This window comes from Microcebus murinus, chromosome 19 (genome assembly GCF_040939455.1).
Source record: "Microcebus murinus isolate Inina chromosome 19, M.murinus_Inina_mat1.0, whole genome shotgun sequence".
Classification (NCBI taxonomy): Eukaryota; Metazoa; Chordata; class Mammalia; order Primates; family Cheirogaleidae; genus Microcebus; species Microcebus murinus.
In genome coordinates this window covers 33,669,731-33,688,766 of record NC_134122.1, presented here as the reverse complement: position 1 = coordinate 33,688,766, position 19,036 = coordinate 33,669,731, and the positions used below count along the sequence as shown (strand labels likewise).

Sequence of the window (19,036 nt, the reverse complement as noted above, 5' to 3'; positions counted from 1 at the left end):
ATCAGTTAATCTCCACAGCTAATATATATCACATGGAATCATCATACCACAACCTTCAACTTCATCTCACATGTAGTCCTCAAGTGATGCTCTGCTTTGTAGAATAAAATACAGAAACTCAGTAATACAGTTAAATACTTGAATTCATAACCACACACACTATTCACACCCTTTCTTTTCTGCAAATTTTCTCATCACTTAGGAACTCCTCAGATCTTAAAACTTTCAGCCATGCACACTTTCATAAGTCAAATGCTGGAACTAACCCATTTACTATGCAGTCTCATGGCCAAATTTTCCAAAACAGAAAGTGAAAAATGCAACAAAAACACAGCACCACAGCTGTTCCTGGCTGTGTAACCGCAGAAGAGAGGTTCTAACCCTTTTTGAACTACCACTTCATACATAGCAAGCAAAAGTTGGATAATCTGAAACCTTTGTTTTAACATCAATGTCAACCTTCTTTCTCATCCAACCTCTTCTTACAGTTAGCTAAAAAGCAGCAACACATAAAACTAGAAGGGACCAAGAGAGGATAAAACATATTGGCTCAAGGGCAGCTTAGTGGCATCAGAACTGAGCTACTGTCACACTGAAAGAGCTATTAATGGGAATCATTCACCAATATTCACCTCATGATGGGCTGCTAACAATCAGGAAAAGGCCACCATGCAGGAACGGAGAACAGGAAAAGAAGAGGACTAATCTCCCTCACTGTTTACATCTCCCTTACTATGACACTCCCTTGCCACTCCTCCTTAAGAAGCAGCCTCCCACACAGACTACAAGCTTCTGTGCCTGGTTTTCCCAAGTCATCTACCATCAGCCCACTCACCCTAGACTCAGAGATCATCAAATTCCAAGATCTGGAGGGACTTTTTTTGATATCTTTTCCAGCATTTCCCATACTGCATTGTGGATTATAATGCTGAGAATAAAAGTGCTCCATGGTCAAATAAATTTAGGAAATAAGGCACATCACATTGCCTTCTCAGATACTGAAAGTTCACATTCACATAATAAAGACTTTTAGTTCTGGAAGAACAAGACATCCATTTAATTTTGTCTAGCCCATCAAGTTCCAAACACTATTTGAGGGTAGATCATTCTGTTTGGGTCTGTAACACAGCCTATGAACACCTGCAAGGCTACGTTCCCTTCCAGCTTAAGAATCTTTGCTCGCTAAACTAGCCTAAACCTCTCCACTAGTGAAGAAAATGATGCTTTTAGAGAGTAACTTCTCAAGGTCAAACAACTACTTAGAAGGGCCAACTCTGGAAAATGGGTCTTCACAGGTCTCCTGACCCCTAAAACAAGCACTCTTTACTTACTTTCGTACCCATTTCTACCAGCCCTTCTTTGCCCCCAAGGCCTAACGACATAACATCTTCTCACTTGTCTTGGTTCTAGGCCCCATATCCTCCATAAAGACTTTTTAAACACTTCGGCCTTTCTCACTACCCTATCCATAAAAACTATTGCACTTAGTTGACATAGGGCATCCAAATGCCTATTTCAAAAATATTTTATAGGTATTAGACTTATTTTATCCACTAAACTGCATACTTGTTGAGATACTATCTATCTATAGATAGACAGATATATATATTTAGGTTTGTCTATACTCCTTGCACATATTAAACACTCTATAAATATTTGCTGGCTGATATAAAGAACATAATTAATGTTTTTTAAGCAGTTGAATAAGTGAGATTTGACCATAAGAAATTATTAAAGCCTATTAACATGGCATGTTATAAGGACATCAAATTCTGTGTAGCCTACTTATGCTACTGATATGTAGGTAAGCCTAGAAACAGAGCTAGGAAATGAAGACCATATGAAAGTCTTGGTTTGATGCTCTACCCACTAGAAATGAATCTTCCTTCATTTTTGTAAGTCTGCAAAGCTCCAACTGGCCTCTTCTCTACTAATTCCAGAAATTTCACCTTTGCTTCCCTTTGTCAGTTATACAAAAGGAAGCTGCACTAAGAACTCAGTGCACAAAAGAAGAGGGGGAAAATAATGGATTTGCAAAGTCAAATTTTGAGCCATGGTGCCCACATGGCTTCCTAATATAGATTACACAGAAACCCAAATCAGAACAGAAAGCCAACATTACCTAGAACATCAGGATACACTGATGGTACCAGAACCTCAACATTTCTACTTATACTCTGTTTGCTAGAACCCCACTTCCCCTTTTTTTTAACTAGATATCATATCTGGGGATATCTGCTCTTATCTTGTCACTCAAAGAATAGACAGACAACACCATATCTGAATGGCAATTCTACTTCTCAGCTGCATAATGAAAAGAACATCACATTCAACTTTAGCTTCCTCACCTACCCTCTTATCTTCTATCATGAGACTCTTCATAATCATACACTTGAACTTCAGGGCTCAATTACTCAAGACAAGTGCCCCTGCAGAATATGAAACTACCTCAGCCAGTTTCACTGCCTATAAAGTCTGAGACTTGTCAAACCACCCCCAAAGATTTCAGCATCCTAAATAAGAATCCAACAACAGTACAGAATAATCAACATAAAAATGCAGGTTCTCATTTGGCAAGTTTATTACTACTCCAGTACCAATAAAACCATAGTTGGACTGGAACTATTTATATCAGCATATTTCATTATGAGTTAAGAACCTCTTTTTTTAAAAGGGAAGTCCAAAATCAGCTACTCAGAACAAAGTCATTGAGTCTAATAACTGTCCATTAACACACAAAGTATGCTACTCCACAGTTTACCAGCTATTGCTCTGAACTGGCATAAGTTATAAACCTAGCTGTGCAAGCCAATATTTCAGGTTTCTCATCACAACATCATACCAGCAGCAGTCTTGAGGATATGTGTTGACAACTTTTTTTCATTCCTAAATACAAGGCACAAAAACATACTATTTACTTAGGATAACTCTACACATCTATAATAATTCTTAACATTTTACAAACACTCCTATAACACACATTTCTATCCAAGTTCATAGTTTAGTTGCCTGTAACCTAATATGCCCTCACATTTCTTGGTGATAGTTCACTAACTCTTCCAAACTGAGTACAGTGGAACACCAGAGGATTCATTGTATCACTACACACATATGTTCTGACAATAAAGCATGAAAACAATTTGATAACAAGCAGCCAACATATCTACCTTTTGCCAAATATATCATGATTGTTATTTCCCATTGTGAGTTTTTAATCTGAAAAGTGTATTTACAGTTTTCTTACAAAAGCTGGGCCTCTTAAAATGTAAATACTGACAAGATATTTTATATTAGGGAACTGTTATAAATTTATTTAGGTTTGATAATGGTACCGTGAGGTTTTTGGTGAGATTTGGGTGATTTTTTTTTTTGAGTCATTATGGTTTAGATTCTTACAGAAGTATTTACAGATGAGATCATATCATACCTATGAGAGGGAATGAGTAGTAGATAGAATACAGAAAAACTAAGATAGGAGTTGGTGGTTGCTGGACCAGGATATTGGGTGTATTAGGGGTTTATTGTACTGTTCCATCTACTTTTGTACATGCTTAAATTTTTCTATAAAATTTTAAGTAAACTTTTTAAAAGTTAGATCTTTTATACTCACACACAGATATGTATATGATTTTTAGATATGAAGGTGGCATAGTATTCAGCTAACCAAAGTTACTTAGGTTTTGAATCTATAAAAGTAGCAGAAAAAAATAATTAGAGCAGAGAAATTAACTATATTAATTAACTACATTTTAAACTCTTTTCTTTAAAAAATTTCTAAGCTCAAAAAGAAACTGGAATGGTCACATTTTCTCTCAAAAGCCAATGGATAGATACACACCTATTTATTAAAAATAAGGCAATCAAAAACAACTGCATAAGTATGTACCTAGATAGATATATCTATCTCCATCCCTACTTGGTCTTCAGAAATGTTCATGGGAATCTGGAGGCCCCTCTTGCTTACTGAGAAGGACCACACAGCAGCCCAGAATAACCATGTAGAAAGCAGAACCACTTGTAACCAGCTCTTACAAGTAATCTCCTAAATCAACCACAGTTAACAATGAAGAACCAAATTCTAGGCAGCAATTTCTACTAGAAATACACTGCCATTTCAATTCGTATTTTAAAGCAAGAGAGAAAAAGAGAGAAGGAGGTCACCCTGTACAGTAACAACTTACCTTAGCAAAGTTAAAGCCACAGTTCGAATTATTCTAGTAAGTGGTGAACCTCAACACTCAAATTTTTACCCAATAAAGAACCAGTTCTAAAACCAAAGGGCAACTGATTCAATCACTAACATCAAAATCTATATAGCCACTGCCACCACCACCACCAGCCCCCCTCACCACCACCTCCCTTATTCCCCAATCACTGGTCACCATCCACCATCATCACCACCAGCAGCCCAACCAAAAGCAGTTTAAACAGGGAAGGACAATATTGACAGAAAGGCTTCCTTTTTAAAAATATTTAAACCTTACACCAAAACACACACACAGAACCAGCAATCTAAATCTGTACAATTACTGTATGTGAGATTTAAGCTGTCATTAACAAAGCTTGCATTTGAGCATCTGAAACAATACCATAGTTAACTGCAAAAAAAAAAAACAATTAGGGAAAAGTTTCCTTCAGGAACCTCAAAACGTCACATCAGGTGCATGAAAGACTATAAACCAACTCACATCTTGGTTTTGTGCAAAAGAAAGCTGGACCAACTCTACAGAATCTCAAAGCCTTCTGTGTGTGTGGTGTGTTGGGGGTGGGGACAGGGAGGTAAGAGGAAGAAAGAAGGCGCTTAAATTTTAGAGGCCAGTAACCAATCCTAGCACCAAAGAAGATTGGTCCAGGCAAAGACAGTTTCCCCTGACCCCTGGGCAGTCTTCCTCTACCTCACTCCTCCTGTCCCCACCACCCCAGGAGGCTGTTAGCCAGCAGGAAAATGTGCACTTGGAAATCCATGCTGCAGGTGCCCAAGGAATAAAGAAAGACATACATATACACACACACACAAAGCCAATCACTTTAGGAAGAAAAAAAAGAGAAAACAAAACAAGGAAAGGGAGAGGGACAATTGGTGACAAGCCCTTCACTAGGATTTTCTTTCCTCCCACCAGTCCTCCCTGGTGTACCTTTTCTGTGCTTTAACTAAATTGCTCTTGTACACACACACATGTGCATATATATGTGTACAGATATAATTAACCCTTACTGTAATAGAGCCCCACACGGAATAGAGAAATATTCCATCTTTTCCTCTTCTCTCCCCTCCTCCCTCCTTTCTCCCAACCAGGAGAAAACGCCCCCTTCCCCAGCTTAACCAAAAAAAAAAAAAAAAAAAAAAATGCGAGGGGGGGCGCAAAGAAACCACAAAACCCCATCATTCTCCAGTCCCGAGGACACCCAGGAAAGGTATATACTATACAGACACACACACGGACATATGGCTCTATAGGAAGCACACAGAGAACCGTCCACAGGCGCCCCAAACCCAGCAAAGAGACTTCCACCAGCCAAGAAGCCATGATTGGGGAGGGAGAGGAGGAAGGAGTAGGGGCAGAGCTATCTGTGGAGAGGGGGCGCATTGTTGTGATGCCTGAACCCCTTTCTTTCTGCCCATCTGCTGTGGAGGGGGTACAGGGAGGGGGCATAGGGGAAAGACGAGTGAGAACGAGGAAACCAGGAGACCAGGCACGGCTTTGCGATTCCCTCCTGCTGCCTGTCTGCCTGCGCCCCTAGCTCCCCTCCAACAATAAGACCTCAGCCCAGACAGACAGACAGACAGTCCAGAGCGCGGCAGGGGAAGCAGGAGAGCCGGGCGCAGCCGAGTGGGGTCGTGCATAAAGGGAACCCGGGGGAGGAGGGTCCCCCTTACCTCCAGCGCTTCAAAAGTGACAAAGCTGGTCATGGCAAATCCATCAATGATGTCCTCTTCGGCCGAGGTGGACTCTCTCCGCTTCCTCCGCGGGGGTCTGGGCCGGGACGGGGCGGAGGACGGGGGCTTCCCATTGTCTTCCTTGTCGGAGCCCGACGATGAGGCGAGTGAGGGCGCCCGGGTCCGGCCGGCCCCGCCGCCGCCGGCCGCGCCGGCCCCCAGCCCGCCCCGGGAGCGCCTCTCCCGGTCTCGCTGCGACCGCGACCGCCGCTTTTTGCGGAGTCCATGGCCCCGCGTCGGGCCATCCATGGCTCTGCCGCGCCGGGGTCTCCCCGCTCGCCCGCTACAGGCTACGGCTGCGGCCACACAAAAAAAATTGACACCAAGCCCTCCCTCCCCCTTCACGGCTTCCCTCCGCCCCGAGGAGGGCGCGGGGGAGACGGCGGCCGAAAGAAGGGAGAGAGGGGAAGAAAGAGAGGAGAAAAGAAAAGGGGGAAGGGGCGGAGAGAGGGGAGGAGGGACGGGGAGCGAGGGCGAGAGGCGAAGAGCCCAAGTGTGGGGCTCCCCACAGCACTGAGGGTCGGAGATGCCTGGGAGCTGCGCCGAGCAAAGTAATGGCTGAACACACAGGTCTCCTTTAGAGGAAAAAAAATAACTCACCAAGCAGGCAATAAATCAGAATAGCGGAATGCTTTGATCAAGAGACTGGGAGGCTCCGGGGAGCCCTCCCCACGGCCATTCTCCGCCGCGCCCCCTGTCCCCCGAAAACGCCTGCCCCACGATCCAAAATCGGATCCGAAAAGGTCGCGGGAAAGTGGGGGCAATGAACTTCACCCGCCCCTCGCGCAGGAAAACACCCCCGCCGCCTCTCACACACGCCTCGGAGAAAACTCACTCCCAGGCTCCAAAATTTTTAAGAAATGTAGCCAGGGGAGGCCAGGGCTCTGGAGCGACCTAAGAGGGGCAAGACCCCCCAGAGACGGAAGCATAATAATGCAATAATTAGCAGAAGAGAGGGTGAAACTGAGAGAGGTGGAGAAGGGAGGCGGAGGAAGGGAAGGAGGATGCTGGAGCAGTTGTGGGGTTTGCTTTTCGGTCTTCGAGGGGGGAGGAGAGGGAGATGAAAGAAGAGGAGAAGCTAACCCTGACACTGCCCACCCGCCCCCCTCCTCACAAAAATATTTTTTCCAGTCCCAAAGAAGAGGTCACCCTTCCTCAAAAAAGGGAGGGGGTGAGTCAGTCAGTCGATGAGGAAAGCAGAAAGAAATCTCCAGCGGGAGAGACACCGGTGTGCAGCCGCCGCCGCCGCCTGCTACCGCCGCTCCTCGTCACCCAGCCTGAGAGAGAAGCGCTGCCGGCAACGCCGCTCTCGCCGCCGTCGCTAATGCTGCCGCCGCCACCGCCACGAGAGCCCCGAGCCGGAGGGTGCACGGCGTGTCCCCGGGCGGCTGCAGCGGGAGCCCGGGCACAGCCCCATCCTCCGCCCGCCCGCCTCGCTCAGCTCCCGCTCCTCCCCCTCCGCGGCCGGCCCACCGCCGCCGCCGCTGCCGCCGCCCGCCTCAGCCCAGCCCCGCGCCCGCCCGCTAGCTCGCTCGCCCGCGCGCGCGCCTCGCTCGGCGCGCGCTCCCGCCCCCGCGGCCCCGGCCGGCTGGATCACGTGGGTGGCTGGGCTCCCTCCTCCCCCGCCCCCTCCCCAGTTGTAGAGTGTGTAGAAAGCAAAAGGCTGGGGGCTGGCCGCGCTCGCGAGCCCAGGGCATGCGCGCTGGGGCGGCCGGGCCTGCGCACTTAGGGCGGTGGGGAGCCGCGAGGAGGGGTGTGGAGGGAGTGTCCGCGTGGGGTCGTCCGCGGACTGGCAGAGTTGGCGCGCTAGGGCGTGGAAGCAGCGGAAGGATCCCGCCTGTCGTTTCGAGGAAGCGTGAGGGCCAGTGCCCTCAGGCTACTCCGCGCGTGCCCCTCACACACCTCGGAACACTTGCCCTCGACCCCCTACCCTGGCCGGCCCAAAACGCCTGGACTGCCTTCTCGTGAGGCCCTCCAGGGTATTTTTCCTTGGCGACCTGCGCAGCGAAGGAAGGAAAGAATTCAGAGAAGGGACACAAGGCGGGGGTTTCCCTGAGAGGGGGCGCGACTGGAGGCGACAGAAAAGGGAGCGGGTGCCAAAGCGCGGGCCTTTCCTCCGCCGAGGCGCACCGGGAGGGCCAACAGGCGGAGCTGGAAACTTTTCCCCCACGTGGTACCACAGTGCATGGCCGAGTGACCTCGCGCCCGGATGACCCCAAGGCCCCCCCTCGTCTTCCAGCTGGGGGCCTTGGACGCGCCGGCGGCTTCGAATGCGGGAGCGCGAGGCCGAGCGGCCGGGGGTCGAACTTGAACCTCGGAGCGGCCGCGGGTGACGGGCGAGGCTGGGACCGCCCCGGCCGCAGGACCCGTTAGACCTGCAAACCGCAGTCCTTACCACCGCGCCGGCTTCCTTTACTTTTTTTCAGGCGGGGGTTGGGGGCATCCTTGCTTTTCCCACCACAGCCCCTCCTCCCGCCGCGAGGTAGCCGACGCTTCTAAAAAGTTATGTTAAAGAGCTGACTGCAACCCAGAATCGATCAACAAAAGCGACCGGCCTCTGGGTGAAATAGCCGTGCATTTTTCGGGGCACTGTAATTGATCTATACGGATCAGAAAGACGCCGACAGCCACTTTCACCAGCCTCTTCGATGCTCTCTTCACTTTCTGTAGCCCACACTTGGGGAGGAAGAAAAGGAAAATAAACTGACAGTAATTACAATGGGCCAGGCACCGCACCGTGCAAGAAAGCTTTGTATATGATTTCTCCTCTTCATACTCTAAATCTACATGTTTTATTAGAATTACTGGGAGGAAGTAGTGGAGAAAACAGTAAGGACAATCGTTTGACATACCCAGAGATTGATTAGTTGATTGATTGATTAGTTTTTTTTATTTATTTAACAATGTTTAGGGCTTACGAGGCTTACTAGGCACAGTTGTAGGTGCTAGGAATACAATGATACACAAAGCAAAGAAGGTCCTGCCTCTTGGCAGAAAAGCCTCTCTCTTCTTACAGTTCCTGATAACTTAATGGTTTGTCATTCCCTTGTTTTAAGTCACAGTCCTCAGCTTCCCCATTTCTGGATCCCAGGTCTGGATCTTTATGAAATGGGAGGGAGGTGGGGCTTAGGGGGGGATGGTAGGAGGCAAGGTGCCAAGAGCAAAATTCACAGGACTCTCAGTAAGAAAATTAGCTTTATGCGGGTCCAGGGAACAAACCATTTGACCTTAGGCAAGAATTTTCAATCCCTAGTTTTCTTATCTGTAAATCAAAGAGGTTCAATTAAATGTTCAAAAAGTTAAATTTCCAGTCTACCACTGGCCTTCTCAAAAGATGAATTCTTTTCAAGTTGATTGTGTGCCTTATTTCTTGAGAATAGCGACTGATACATGGGATCTGATTCCATTTATTAGGAACACAGTGCTACCTTCCAAAATTACCTACCTAAGATTACTGAGCCTGCTGCCCCTGGAGCAATTAGCCAAAACAGTGCCTCTGTACAGAGTGTACCTGTGTTAACTTTTTAGCTAAAACAGTGCTTCTGTACAAAGCATGCCTGTGTTAACTTCTACGGTGCTGTTCAGGCAGCTGTTGAAATCTATGCTGGGGTTATGGAGCTCATCCTACAAAATGAAGGCAAGTTCTTTGTAATTTAAGAAAAGAATCTGGGCTCATTTTTAGGATTTTAAAAATGTGAAAGTTCTCTTCGATACTTTCACAGGATAAGATTCTAGGAAAACTGGGAACTAACATTTCAATTACAACCACTTTTCAACAACTTTGGGGATTGGGTCAAGGAAAGTGTGAAATTGGCAAATATAATAAAAGATATTATATTAGTGACTTTCCAGAGTAGCCCTTGGCAGTCCTGTCTTTAAAGAGAAATGTCTGGTAGGAAAAAAAGTGATGGTAATACACTGCATCCAAGAACTTTGCCTCTGGCAAGAGTAATTTGCAAATGAATTTTGAGATAATGCTTAAATTATTTTTTTCAGAGTCTAAGAGTAATACTGGAATTGTTAATGCTTTTTGGGTCAAAGTTTCATAGTTTTCTTCCATCAGGGAACTAAAATTGTGGATTATATTGTCCATATTTGTTTCTGATTCTCCATTTTGTCTCTGTTTTAAGCACTAATGATTAATAAGTATCATAATAAGCTAAGCATTTCAGGCACTGTTCTAAGTTCATTAAAATAATATTTAATTCTCATAAATTTTGGAAAAGGTTTTATTGTACCTATTTTACAGGTGAATAAACTGAGGCTTAAAGTTAAGGATACTGTCTAAGGTGTCTTAGCTGTTTAGTGGTAAGCTGAATTTAATCTGAGTTACTCCAAAACTTGTTCTCTTGATAGTTATGCTGAAATGCCTTCCTTGGAATGATTACTCAAGCAGTCAAATGCTATGTATACAGTACAACCACTTTTGAAAAACGGCAATATCTACTAAAATTAAACAGGAAAACCCTATGGCCCAAGGATTCCACTCTTAGGAATATGCCAATGTCAAATGTGAACAAAAGACATATTAAACCTCTCAGAGCAACACTATTCATAATAACCCCCCAAACTGGAAACAACCTAAATGTTCATTAACAGTAAAATGGATAAATAATTGGTGGTATATAACAGAATACACTGCAACACTAAAAACGAACAATCTGCTTCCAAATGCAGTAACATACGTAAATCTCACAAATATGCTAGTGAAAGAAGTTAGTCATATAAGAATATGTATTTTAGGACTCCATTTATATAAAGTACAAAAATAGTCAAAACTCATGCTATTAAAAGTCAGGATAGTGGTTACCCTTGATAGGAAGGAAATAACTAGGAGAGGTCACAAGTGGGGCTTCTGGGGAGCTGGTTGTGTTCTATGTCTTGAGCTGGGTGCTAATATGTTGAGTATGTGAAAATTCATTGAGCTGTACAATTTTGATACATGCATCTCAATGTATATATGTTATACTTCAATAAAAAGTTCAAAATGTTGTGTATGTATAAATGTGTGGTATTGTTGGTATTGAAGGTATTGTTTGTGTGCATATGAGTAACTATATAATACTTTTTTTCATGTATTAATGACATTACCCAAATGTTCATGGATGGTAAAATGGATAAACTGTAATTTATTCACACAATATACAGTGTTACTATACAGTGGAATCCTGTATAGTAAACCTAAATAAAGCATAGCATATTATCAGATTTCTTACTGGGTGGAATGAAAGATAAAGCTTAAACCTAAAATAGGTAGTATGAACAAACTCATAATTCATATCAGCAAAAGCTTAGGTGATTTCTTTGCCCAAAAGATTAGAGTTGATAAAGAGTAAACCTAAAAGAAGTAATTCCAAAAGAGGTAGGTTGTTTAGTAGGGAGCTCACTCAAGTGGTTCTGGCATACACAAAGGGAAAAACTTACATTTGTGTTCAGGAATAAATACTTAGCCCAGGAGAGCCTCTTCAGTTGTGCTATCTTTTATTTGAATTGATGATTAATACTCAAACTCCATCTTGAACATTCAACCTTGACAAGTCAGAGAATACTATTATAGCTCAATAACTGAACTGAACTCTGAGCCTTACACTAGCAAAAGCTATTTTTGGTACCAGAATTTCTAAATTACTAAATTTTTATATCCCTTTGTATTGTACTTTGCACTCTGCCAATATAGCAATTATTAGCACATCATTCATGATATCACATACTGGTATATAATGTCTGAATTTAATTTATTAAGAAAATTGATTTTTAACTGAAGACAGCTAAGGTTTATGTTTTGGTCGTTTATAACTTTCAGTTATTTTGTGTGTGTGTGTCTGTGCTGAGACGAGGGTAGACTGAGGTAGTTAATGGAGCTATTTCTAAGCCATTGCCAAATGAGCAAATGAGACTAACGCATTTAACATCCCTTTTTTAACCCCCATAAGTTGTTTTTAGTAATAACTATTTCTGGGAAGAAATGATAACTTGCATTAACTGACAGGTAGCCCACCGGCAATAACATTGTTGTAACTTTGGCCTAATTATCACCTGCTGTTTTAATTTTTTTCATATTGAAAGTTGTTTTTCAAACTGCAGTTTTAATGTTTAAAAAACAGAGGGGAGAAGATGTGTGGTTCAATTTGCTAAATGTTGTGTCTCCTTCCATAATATTGTACGATAAACTTTCACCATCTCTGCAGGTGTCTCTGATGAATGACAGACACGTGGATCAACCCATATTCTTCAGACCTTGCCATATGAAGCCGATGAATAACTGCTGGTGACCAAATAATGCTCATGTTAAAAAATGGTTCTGGCAAATTTAATAAGATTTAGATTTTTAAAAAACAGTATTAATATCCCTTCTCAGGTAAGTTTTCTATTTAAAGTTTCACTTGACATGTTCAGGTGGGAAAACTGCTGGATACTTGTAAGAAAAGACTTTAAATGACTCTTTGAAGCTACCAGTGAGAGATCCCAGTATTTATTACCAATCACGAGCCTGAGAATCAATTTTCCTAATGGATTTGGTAGATGATTTGTGATGAGTGGTGATTTTTATTTGTACTTTTTACTCGAAGAGCAGTATAGATCTAAAATGATCAGATTCAGACAAGATAACCTCCTGGTTGAAGAAATTATCAACCATTTGGGATTACATAAAACATATACATATGAATTATAGCCCAGATCTAATTGCAAGCTCCTACTCACAAAACCTAGTATAGTATAGTAATTATTTTATATTTCTGCTGTATTCAAGGCCTTTCTCATTCTTGTCCCTTATCAACCTCTTTTATTGCAGCATATATGATTTTGGTTTTTTTTAGAAACAAGGTCCCTCTCTGTCCCCCAGACTGGAGAGCAGTGGCATAATCATAGCTTACTGTACTTGAACTCCTGCTTTCAAGCCATCCCCCTGCCTTAGACAACCAAGTAGTTGGTACTACAGGCACACAACACCACGCCCAGCTAATTTCTTTAAAAAAAATTTTGTAGAGATAGGGTCTCCCTGTGTTGCCTAAGCTAGCCTAAAACTCCTCACCTCAAGTGATCCTCCCACATTGGCCTCCCAAAGTGCTGGGATTACAGGTGTGAGCCACTGCATCCAGCCCAGCATATATTTAATATATTTCTATTAATCCTAAGCTAGCTCTTTCCCAGAACACCTCCATGCCTTTGCCCATGCTGGTCCAGCACCCCAGGATCTCCTTTCCTGTCATCCAGACTTACTGAATTTTCACTCATCCATCAAGACCAATTTAAACACTAAGGCCAACTCATCCAGAAAGCTTACTCTGGTTACTATTTCCATTTAGAATTAATACCTTCTTTTCTGCTTATGTGGCACTTTAATTTATGTATATTTTAATGTGTTATTAAATATTTCAAAATAACATAATGAACGATCATGTACTCTCCAAGTAGCTTAAGAAATAAAACATTTCCAAAACAATTGAACCCTCCTATGTATCTCCTCTGGGTTCTTGTCTTCTCTTTCCACACCCCATCCCTCCTCCACTCTCACCTCCTCCCCACAGGGGATCATTATCCTGAATTCCATGCTTATCATTCTATGTATTTCTCTATATTTTTACAACATATGGAAGTGTCCCTAAACAATATATAGTATTCTTTTGCATTTTTTAAAATCTATATAAATGATATAAATCTATGTGTATTCTTCTAAAACTGTTTTACATTCAGTGTTTTATTTGTGAGAGTTGTTGATGTTGATGCATATAGTTCCTGTGCATTCATTTTCATTATTGCCTAGTATTTCATCACTTGTCTATTCCACAACATATTTATTTATATTTTGTGGATAGACATTTAAGTTGCTTATTTTTTGATATTATAAATAGTTCATGTGCACAAGGAGACATCCTCCCCTTTTTTATACTGCTGTTATAAGACTTATCACACTATTCTATTTAATATTATTTTGTTATTATATATACATCCTATGATTTCTCACTATCACTTGGTAAATCTAGAGGATAGGGACTGGGCAGGCAATGGCAGATGCTCAATAAATGTTAATTGTTTTAATGACTTACCCTTACATATTTGAGTTCAGATATTTTAGACTCAGGCTGTTATGTCTTATAGTACAGAAGAAGACTTCCTACCAAGCATCTATCCTTAAATATGAATTGGTAGTATTTCTGAATTACTTACTGCCTCTGTCAATCCTGGAACAGAGTAGATGTTTCTCTATGAAATTGTTAATATCCAGTGATCTCATTTCTTTTCAAGTGCCATTATTCTTTTGAAAAATCCTAAAAAGAGGAAACAATATCTTCATCTGTGATGAAATTTGTTTTACTTTCAGAAAACACAAACACTTTGTTGTTTGAGCTATCCAAGTTAAAAATATTACCCAGTTTCTAGAATGGGTTCATCTTACCAGGAGGTTTCATGAAATAGTTAAGTAGAAGTATAATAGATAAGAAACTAGCTATCTCTACTCTAACTTTACCCTTCCATATTGTAACTAATCTTGGAAAATTGCACACAAGGTCTTAAAGAGACAGCTCTCTACTAATTACGTATTCACCTGGTATCCATTTCAACAAATGAAATTTCTCTCAGCACATATTAATTGACGTAATTACTGAAACACCAAAATCAGATTAACCACTGTAGCTCAAAGAAAAAAAAATAAAAGAAACTATTGCTCCAGCAAATTGCAAAAGTGTTTTTAAAAAGGGCTTGAAAGGTTCTTCAACTTGTAGATAGTTTTAAATAAAGCTAATAAAAAACGGCTATTTCATTATTCATTCATGAGACAATTCTAGGTTCTTAACAGTGTATTTTAGCTATATTGCAGCTTAAAAGTCAGTCTTTATAATACCCTGCACTTTGTTGATTGTTCTTGTAATCTCCATTATGCATGTTTTAATGGCAAGCACTCCTGCTCTAAGAAAAATTGTATCCACTATTTCTATTTTCATAATTAACAATCATACAGTTATCCTAGAAGCACAACAGCAGCAACAATGACATCATTGTATCTGCCAAAAGCTTACTTTTCACATTCCTGGCTCTTTTTTCTAAAACACTGACATCATAGTAAAACATTGTTCTCCCTGCTTTGGGTTCAAATTGTCTGATACATTAGAGAAACATGAAGATAACGAAAGAAGACATATGTTAGTATAATTCCGCAACACAAAAAAAGTCTTTGGTAAGACTTCTTTATTTCTATTGCTTGATTACATGGAATCTATTGTTTTATGATCTTATTTCCTTGTTTCCTATGCCAGATTGTTCTTGCCACTTAAAATGTAATCTCTTGGAGAATTCACCTTCTCTGTTCCAATTACTATACTATTATTAGAATACCTTTGCTTTCCAGGATCTTTTATCAAAGCTCATTAGCATTCTTTATCATCATCATGATTATTGCTATTACTATTTATTTTTGCTCTTGTCTGAAGAATGTTTTCTCTTTATTGCAACATTTGATTTGTTCTATTATTTAATAAATAGTCCCCGCATTGGTATAGAATTCTGCTTGTGTTGAAAATTAACTTTGGTGAATCAGAGAAATACAAAGAAAACAAATGTAGAGATATTGCGGAATAATTCTTCAAGGTAAAAGCAGAGGCATGGTCAGATTATTTGTTACTCTCAATTATCACATGGAATCATTACTATCTGTAAAACCTATTACAAATTTTTTCTTCTCCCAAATTATTAATTACTAATTGCATTTCCTGTTAATAATACTTGAATTTTATCTAACAGAAATATAGTGACTTTATAACCAAAAATATAATGATGGAGGGAAAAATAAAGAAGGGAAGCTATAACCACTTAAAAATATTTTTGAAGTTTTATTTTGTTTATAATTTATGCAGGAATGCCTTATTTGTATTGTATGCACCCATTATTTTCAAGTACTAGACCCAATCTCATGCTATGGAAAAATTGCAGACAGAAACAGTATAGTGTGTTTGTTCTGTTCAACACCCCAAAAAGTTTACTTTTCTTGATTCTCCACATTAGGCCTCCCCAAACCCTCCACTTACTGCTTAAAATGTTAACAGCATGTCACTTTACCTTCTCACTTTATTTCAGCACCTCCATCACACACAAACATACACACACACACAGTGCCCAGGATTTGTCTGTGGTCAAGTTCACACTGACCAATTCTTCCTTCCATTCTGCCAGAGATCAGTTGATTATTCAAATTCACCCTTGTAGAGGGCAATCAAAACATAGTAACCTTACAATGGCCATTGATGATGAATGCCAAAATCTTTGGGAAATAGGATAGTAACGAAGTCTCAAAGTGTCACTCTCAAGATCACTTATTAATTACAAGAGGACATGGTACTTTAACTTGCAGATACTTGGCAATACTGCCTTAACCAACTGATCAAACCTATTATCACCAATTGCTACATCACATATCTCTGGATGTGATACACTGAGAAGGATACAACAATAACTGTGTAATACTTCTTCCAAAAATACTTAGCCTGAATCTAAGCATTAGGACACAGCCAGACAAATCCAAATTGAGGGACATTCTACAAAACAACTGGCCTGAATTCTTCAACAATGTCAATACCATAAAAAGCAAGCAAACAAAAGCAAGGAAATTATAGCTCAAGGGAGGGGAAAGAGACAGGAAAATTGAATGCAACAGATAATCCTTCACTGGATCTTGAAATATACACACACACACACACAAAGGCTACATAGGATATTATTGAGACAGTTAGGGAAATTTGAATATAGAGTGTATTTTAGATAATAGTATTGAATCACTGTTAAATTTTTCAAGTAGTTGTATTGTGGTTATATAGAAGAATATCACTTTTCTTAGGAGATATATGCTGTAGCATTTAGGGATGAAGTGTCATGATGTCTGCAATAAATTCTAAAATGGTTCAGCAATGCTTATATATCAAGGAAGGCAGTAGAGAAAGAGAAATAGAAAGCAAATGTGGCCAAAATGTTAATAACTGGTAATCTAAGTGAAAGGTATAAGGCTTTTCATTGTATTGTGCCTGCAACTTTTCTAAAGGTTTGAAACGTAACAAAATAAAAAGCTTGGGAAAACCTATTAAGTCAAAGCTTAGCATTTCTTAAGAAAAGAAGTCCAAGAGTTAAATACATTAAACCAACATGCTTTGCTTCAGGCATCCAAGAAACTGTGCAGGACCCCTAATATGTGACAAAGCAAGACATGGTCAGCAGGACACTGGTCTGTAGACTTGTTTCAGGTTATATGTATTTATTTAATTGAATAGATCTTAGAGATGCTGCATTCCATTTCCAAAAAAGTAAACAGAGGCCCAGGAGATATGGTGCCTTGCCCAGTGTCACATAGCTTCATAGTGATAAAGCTGGACATAGAACCCAGGAGTCCTATGTTCTGTTAACTATTTTAAGCTTCCTAATTGATAGTTATTTCAACCAAACAATGACAACAACAATAATCAATCTTGAATTTCCTGACCTTAATAAAAAGTTGTTTTCTCATGAATGAATGCTGCCCAATACCTGTCTCTTTTTCTACCAATCATCTGTGAAAATGAGATAACAGAGCAGAATATGGCTTCAAAACCTGAAGCATGTAAGATTTTTTTTGGAAATTAAAGACAAATCTATAACAGGAAATTGTCATAGACAGAAAGCAAATTTGAGGCCATGTATCTTCTTATGTAATTTGAGGTCATGTATTCTCTTATGTAAAAGTGACAGGAAGGACAGAAATACAGATTAACCTCTATCAACTACACAGAAATGATTCTTCATTTTCAAATTTGAATGCATGTTTTCTATTACAGTTTTTGAGATGTGTTTTACTATTTAATGGAACTTGAAACTATCAGAAAATTAGTTAAATTCTGGCCTAAAAGCCTTTTCCTACCACTCTGCTTAATATATTCTAAGAATTTTTTTTTTAATTTTAAGCACCTCAAGCATTCTGGGTTGCTTGAGGTGCTTAAAGTATTTCTAAACATACTTTCTTTAAATATTTCTACTCTGGTTTCTAACTTGAAGAAAAAATATCCAGGAATAGATTTCTGTTGTGGTGGTGGTGTTGAATCCATATTGAAAACCAAGCTAAACCCCTTGTCACATGCATGTCTATTGTTAGCAAGGAAACTCAGAACTTCAGGGAAAGGGATGACAGTGGCATTTTTGCCATAAATGAGGGCTGCCCAATATCCCTCTCTTTCTCTACCAGTCCTCTGTGAAAATGAGACTACAGAGCAGAAGAAAGGACAATAACAACATTATATCTCAAGTGACCTTAAAAGCAAGTAAACCCTATTATTCGAATGAAGTAATGGATAGGCCTGAGCATTGTCAGTCACTCTGGATGTGACAGAAGTACACTTCTTGTTAGAGCATCAGAGTAAAAACCTTTTCAGCATTGCATTTGTCTCACGCAAGCAAAAGGGAGGAGCTGTACAATACCAAGAGTGCTATGTTCTATGCAATGTTTTTCAGAAAATTTCACATGGAGGATGAATTCTGACATAAAATTAATTTGCTTCATTAAACAGTCTCGTTCCTCCTACCTCTTCAAGTTGCTTCTATTTTGCATATAATGTGTGGAGTGCCTTAGAAACTTTTTCTTATCCTTGAAAAAGTCCTTGCTTTTTCCCCTTGAGATATTATGACCATCTTCTCTGGTCAAATTTGGATGTGTTTGATATGTGAATAGTGTATATATTTCTTTGTTTCCTTCCTTATGTACTATTCTGCATAACTTAATTTTTCCTAGCTGAAATGATAAAACTCTATATTCAGGCATAAAGAACCATACATGGAAATATCTTCTACTTGGTGCCAATCTACAAATTCTTACTCTTTCTGGGGGAAAAAAAAGTCATCTAGGCACATGTATAGTACTAAAATCCTGAGGCAAAGAAAAAAGACCTTGTTGGTTATATTAAAAATAATTTTATTCATCCTCAGCGAGGCAAACCTGGAGGAAGATTAGGAGATAAGTTGCCCACATTTATCATCATACAGTCAATCAATACATTCACTAGACATTTCCCCTGACACTCTATTACACCAGCCCCCTCTACTAGGAAGATAAAACTCTTTAAATAGAAAATAAGTAGACAGTGA

General features: G+C 40.6%; 1 protein-coding gene across 2 annotated transcripts in view; it reads right to left on the bottom strand.

Moving 5' to 3' along the window:
• AUTS2 (activator of transcription and developmental regulator AUTS2) overlaps window positions 1–7,379 on the bottom strand; it is a 1,182,161-nt gene extending 1,174,782 nt beyond the window's left edge. For both annotated transcript variants that reach the window (XM_012764364.3, XM_012764362.3), the window contains exon 1: window positions 5,879–7,379. In XM_012764364.3, coding sequence (XP_012619818.2) covers window positions 5,879–6,187 — 309 coding nt within the window. In that variant the 5' untranslated portion in view covers window positions 6,188–7,379. The remainder of the gene's footprint in view (window positions 1–5,878) is intronic.
• Between the last annotated feature and the right edge of the window lie 11,657 nt (window positions 7,380–19,036).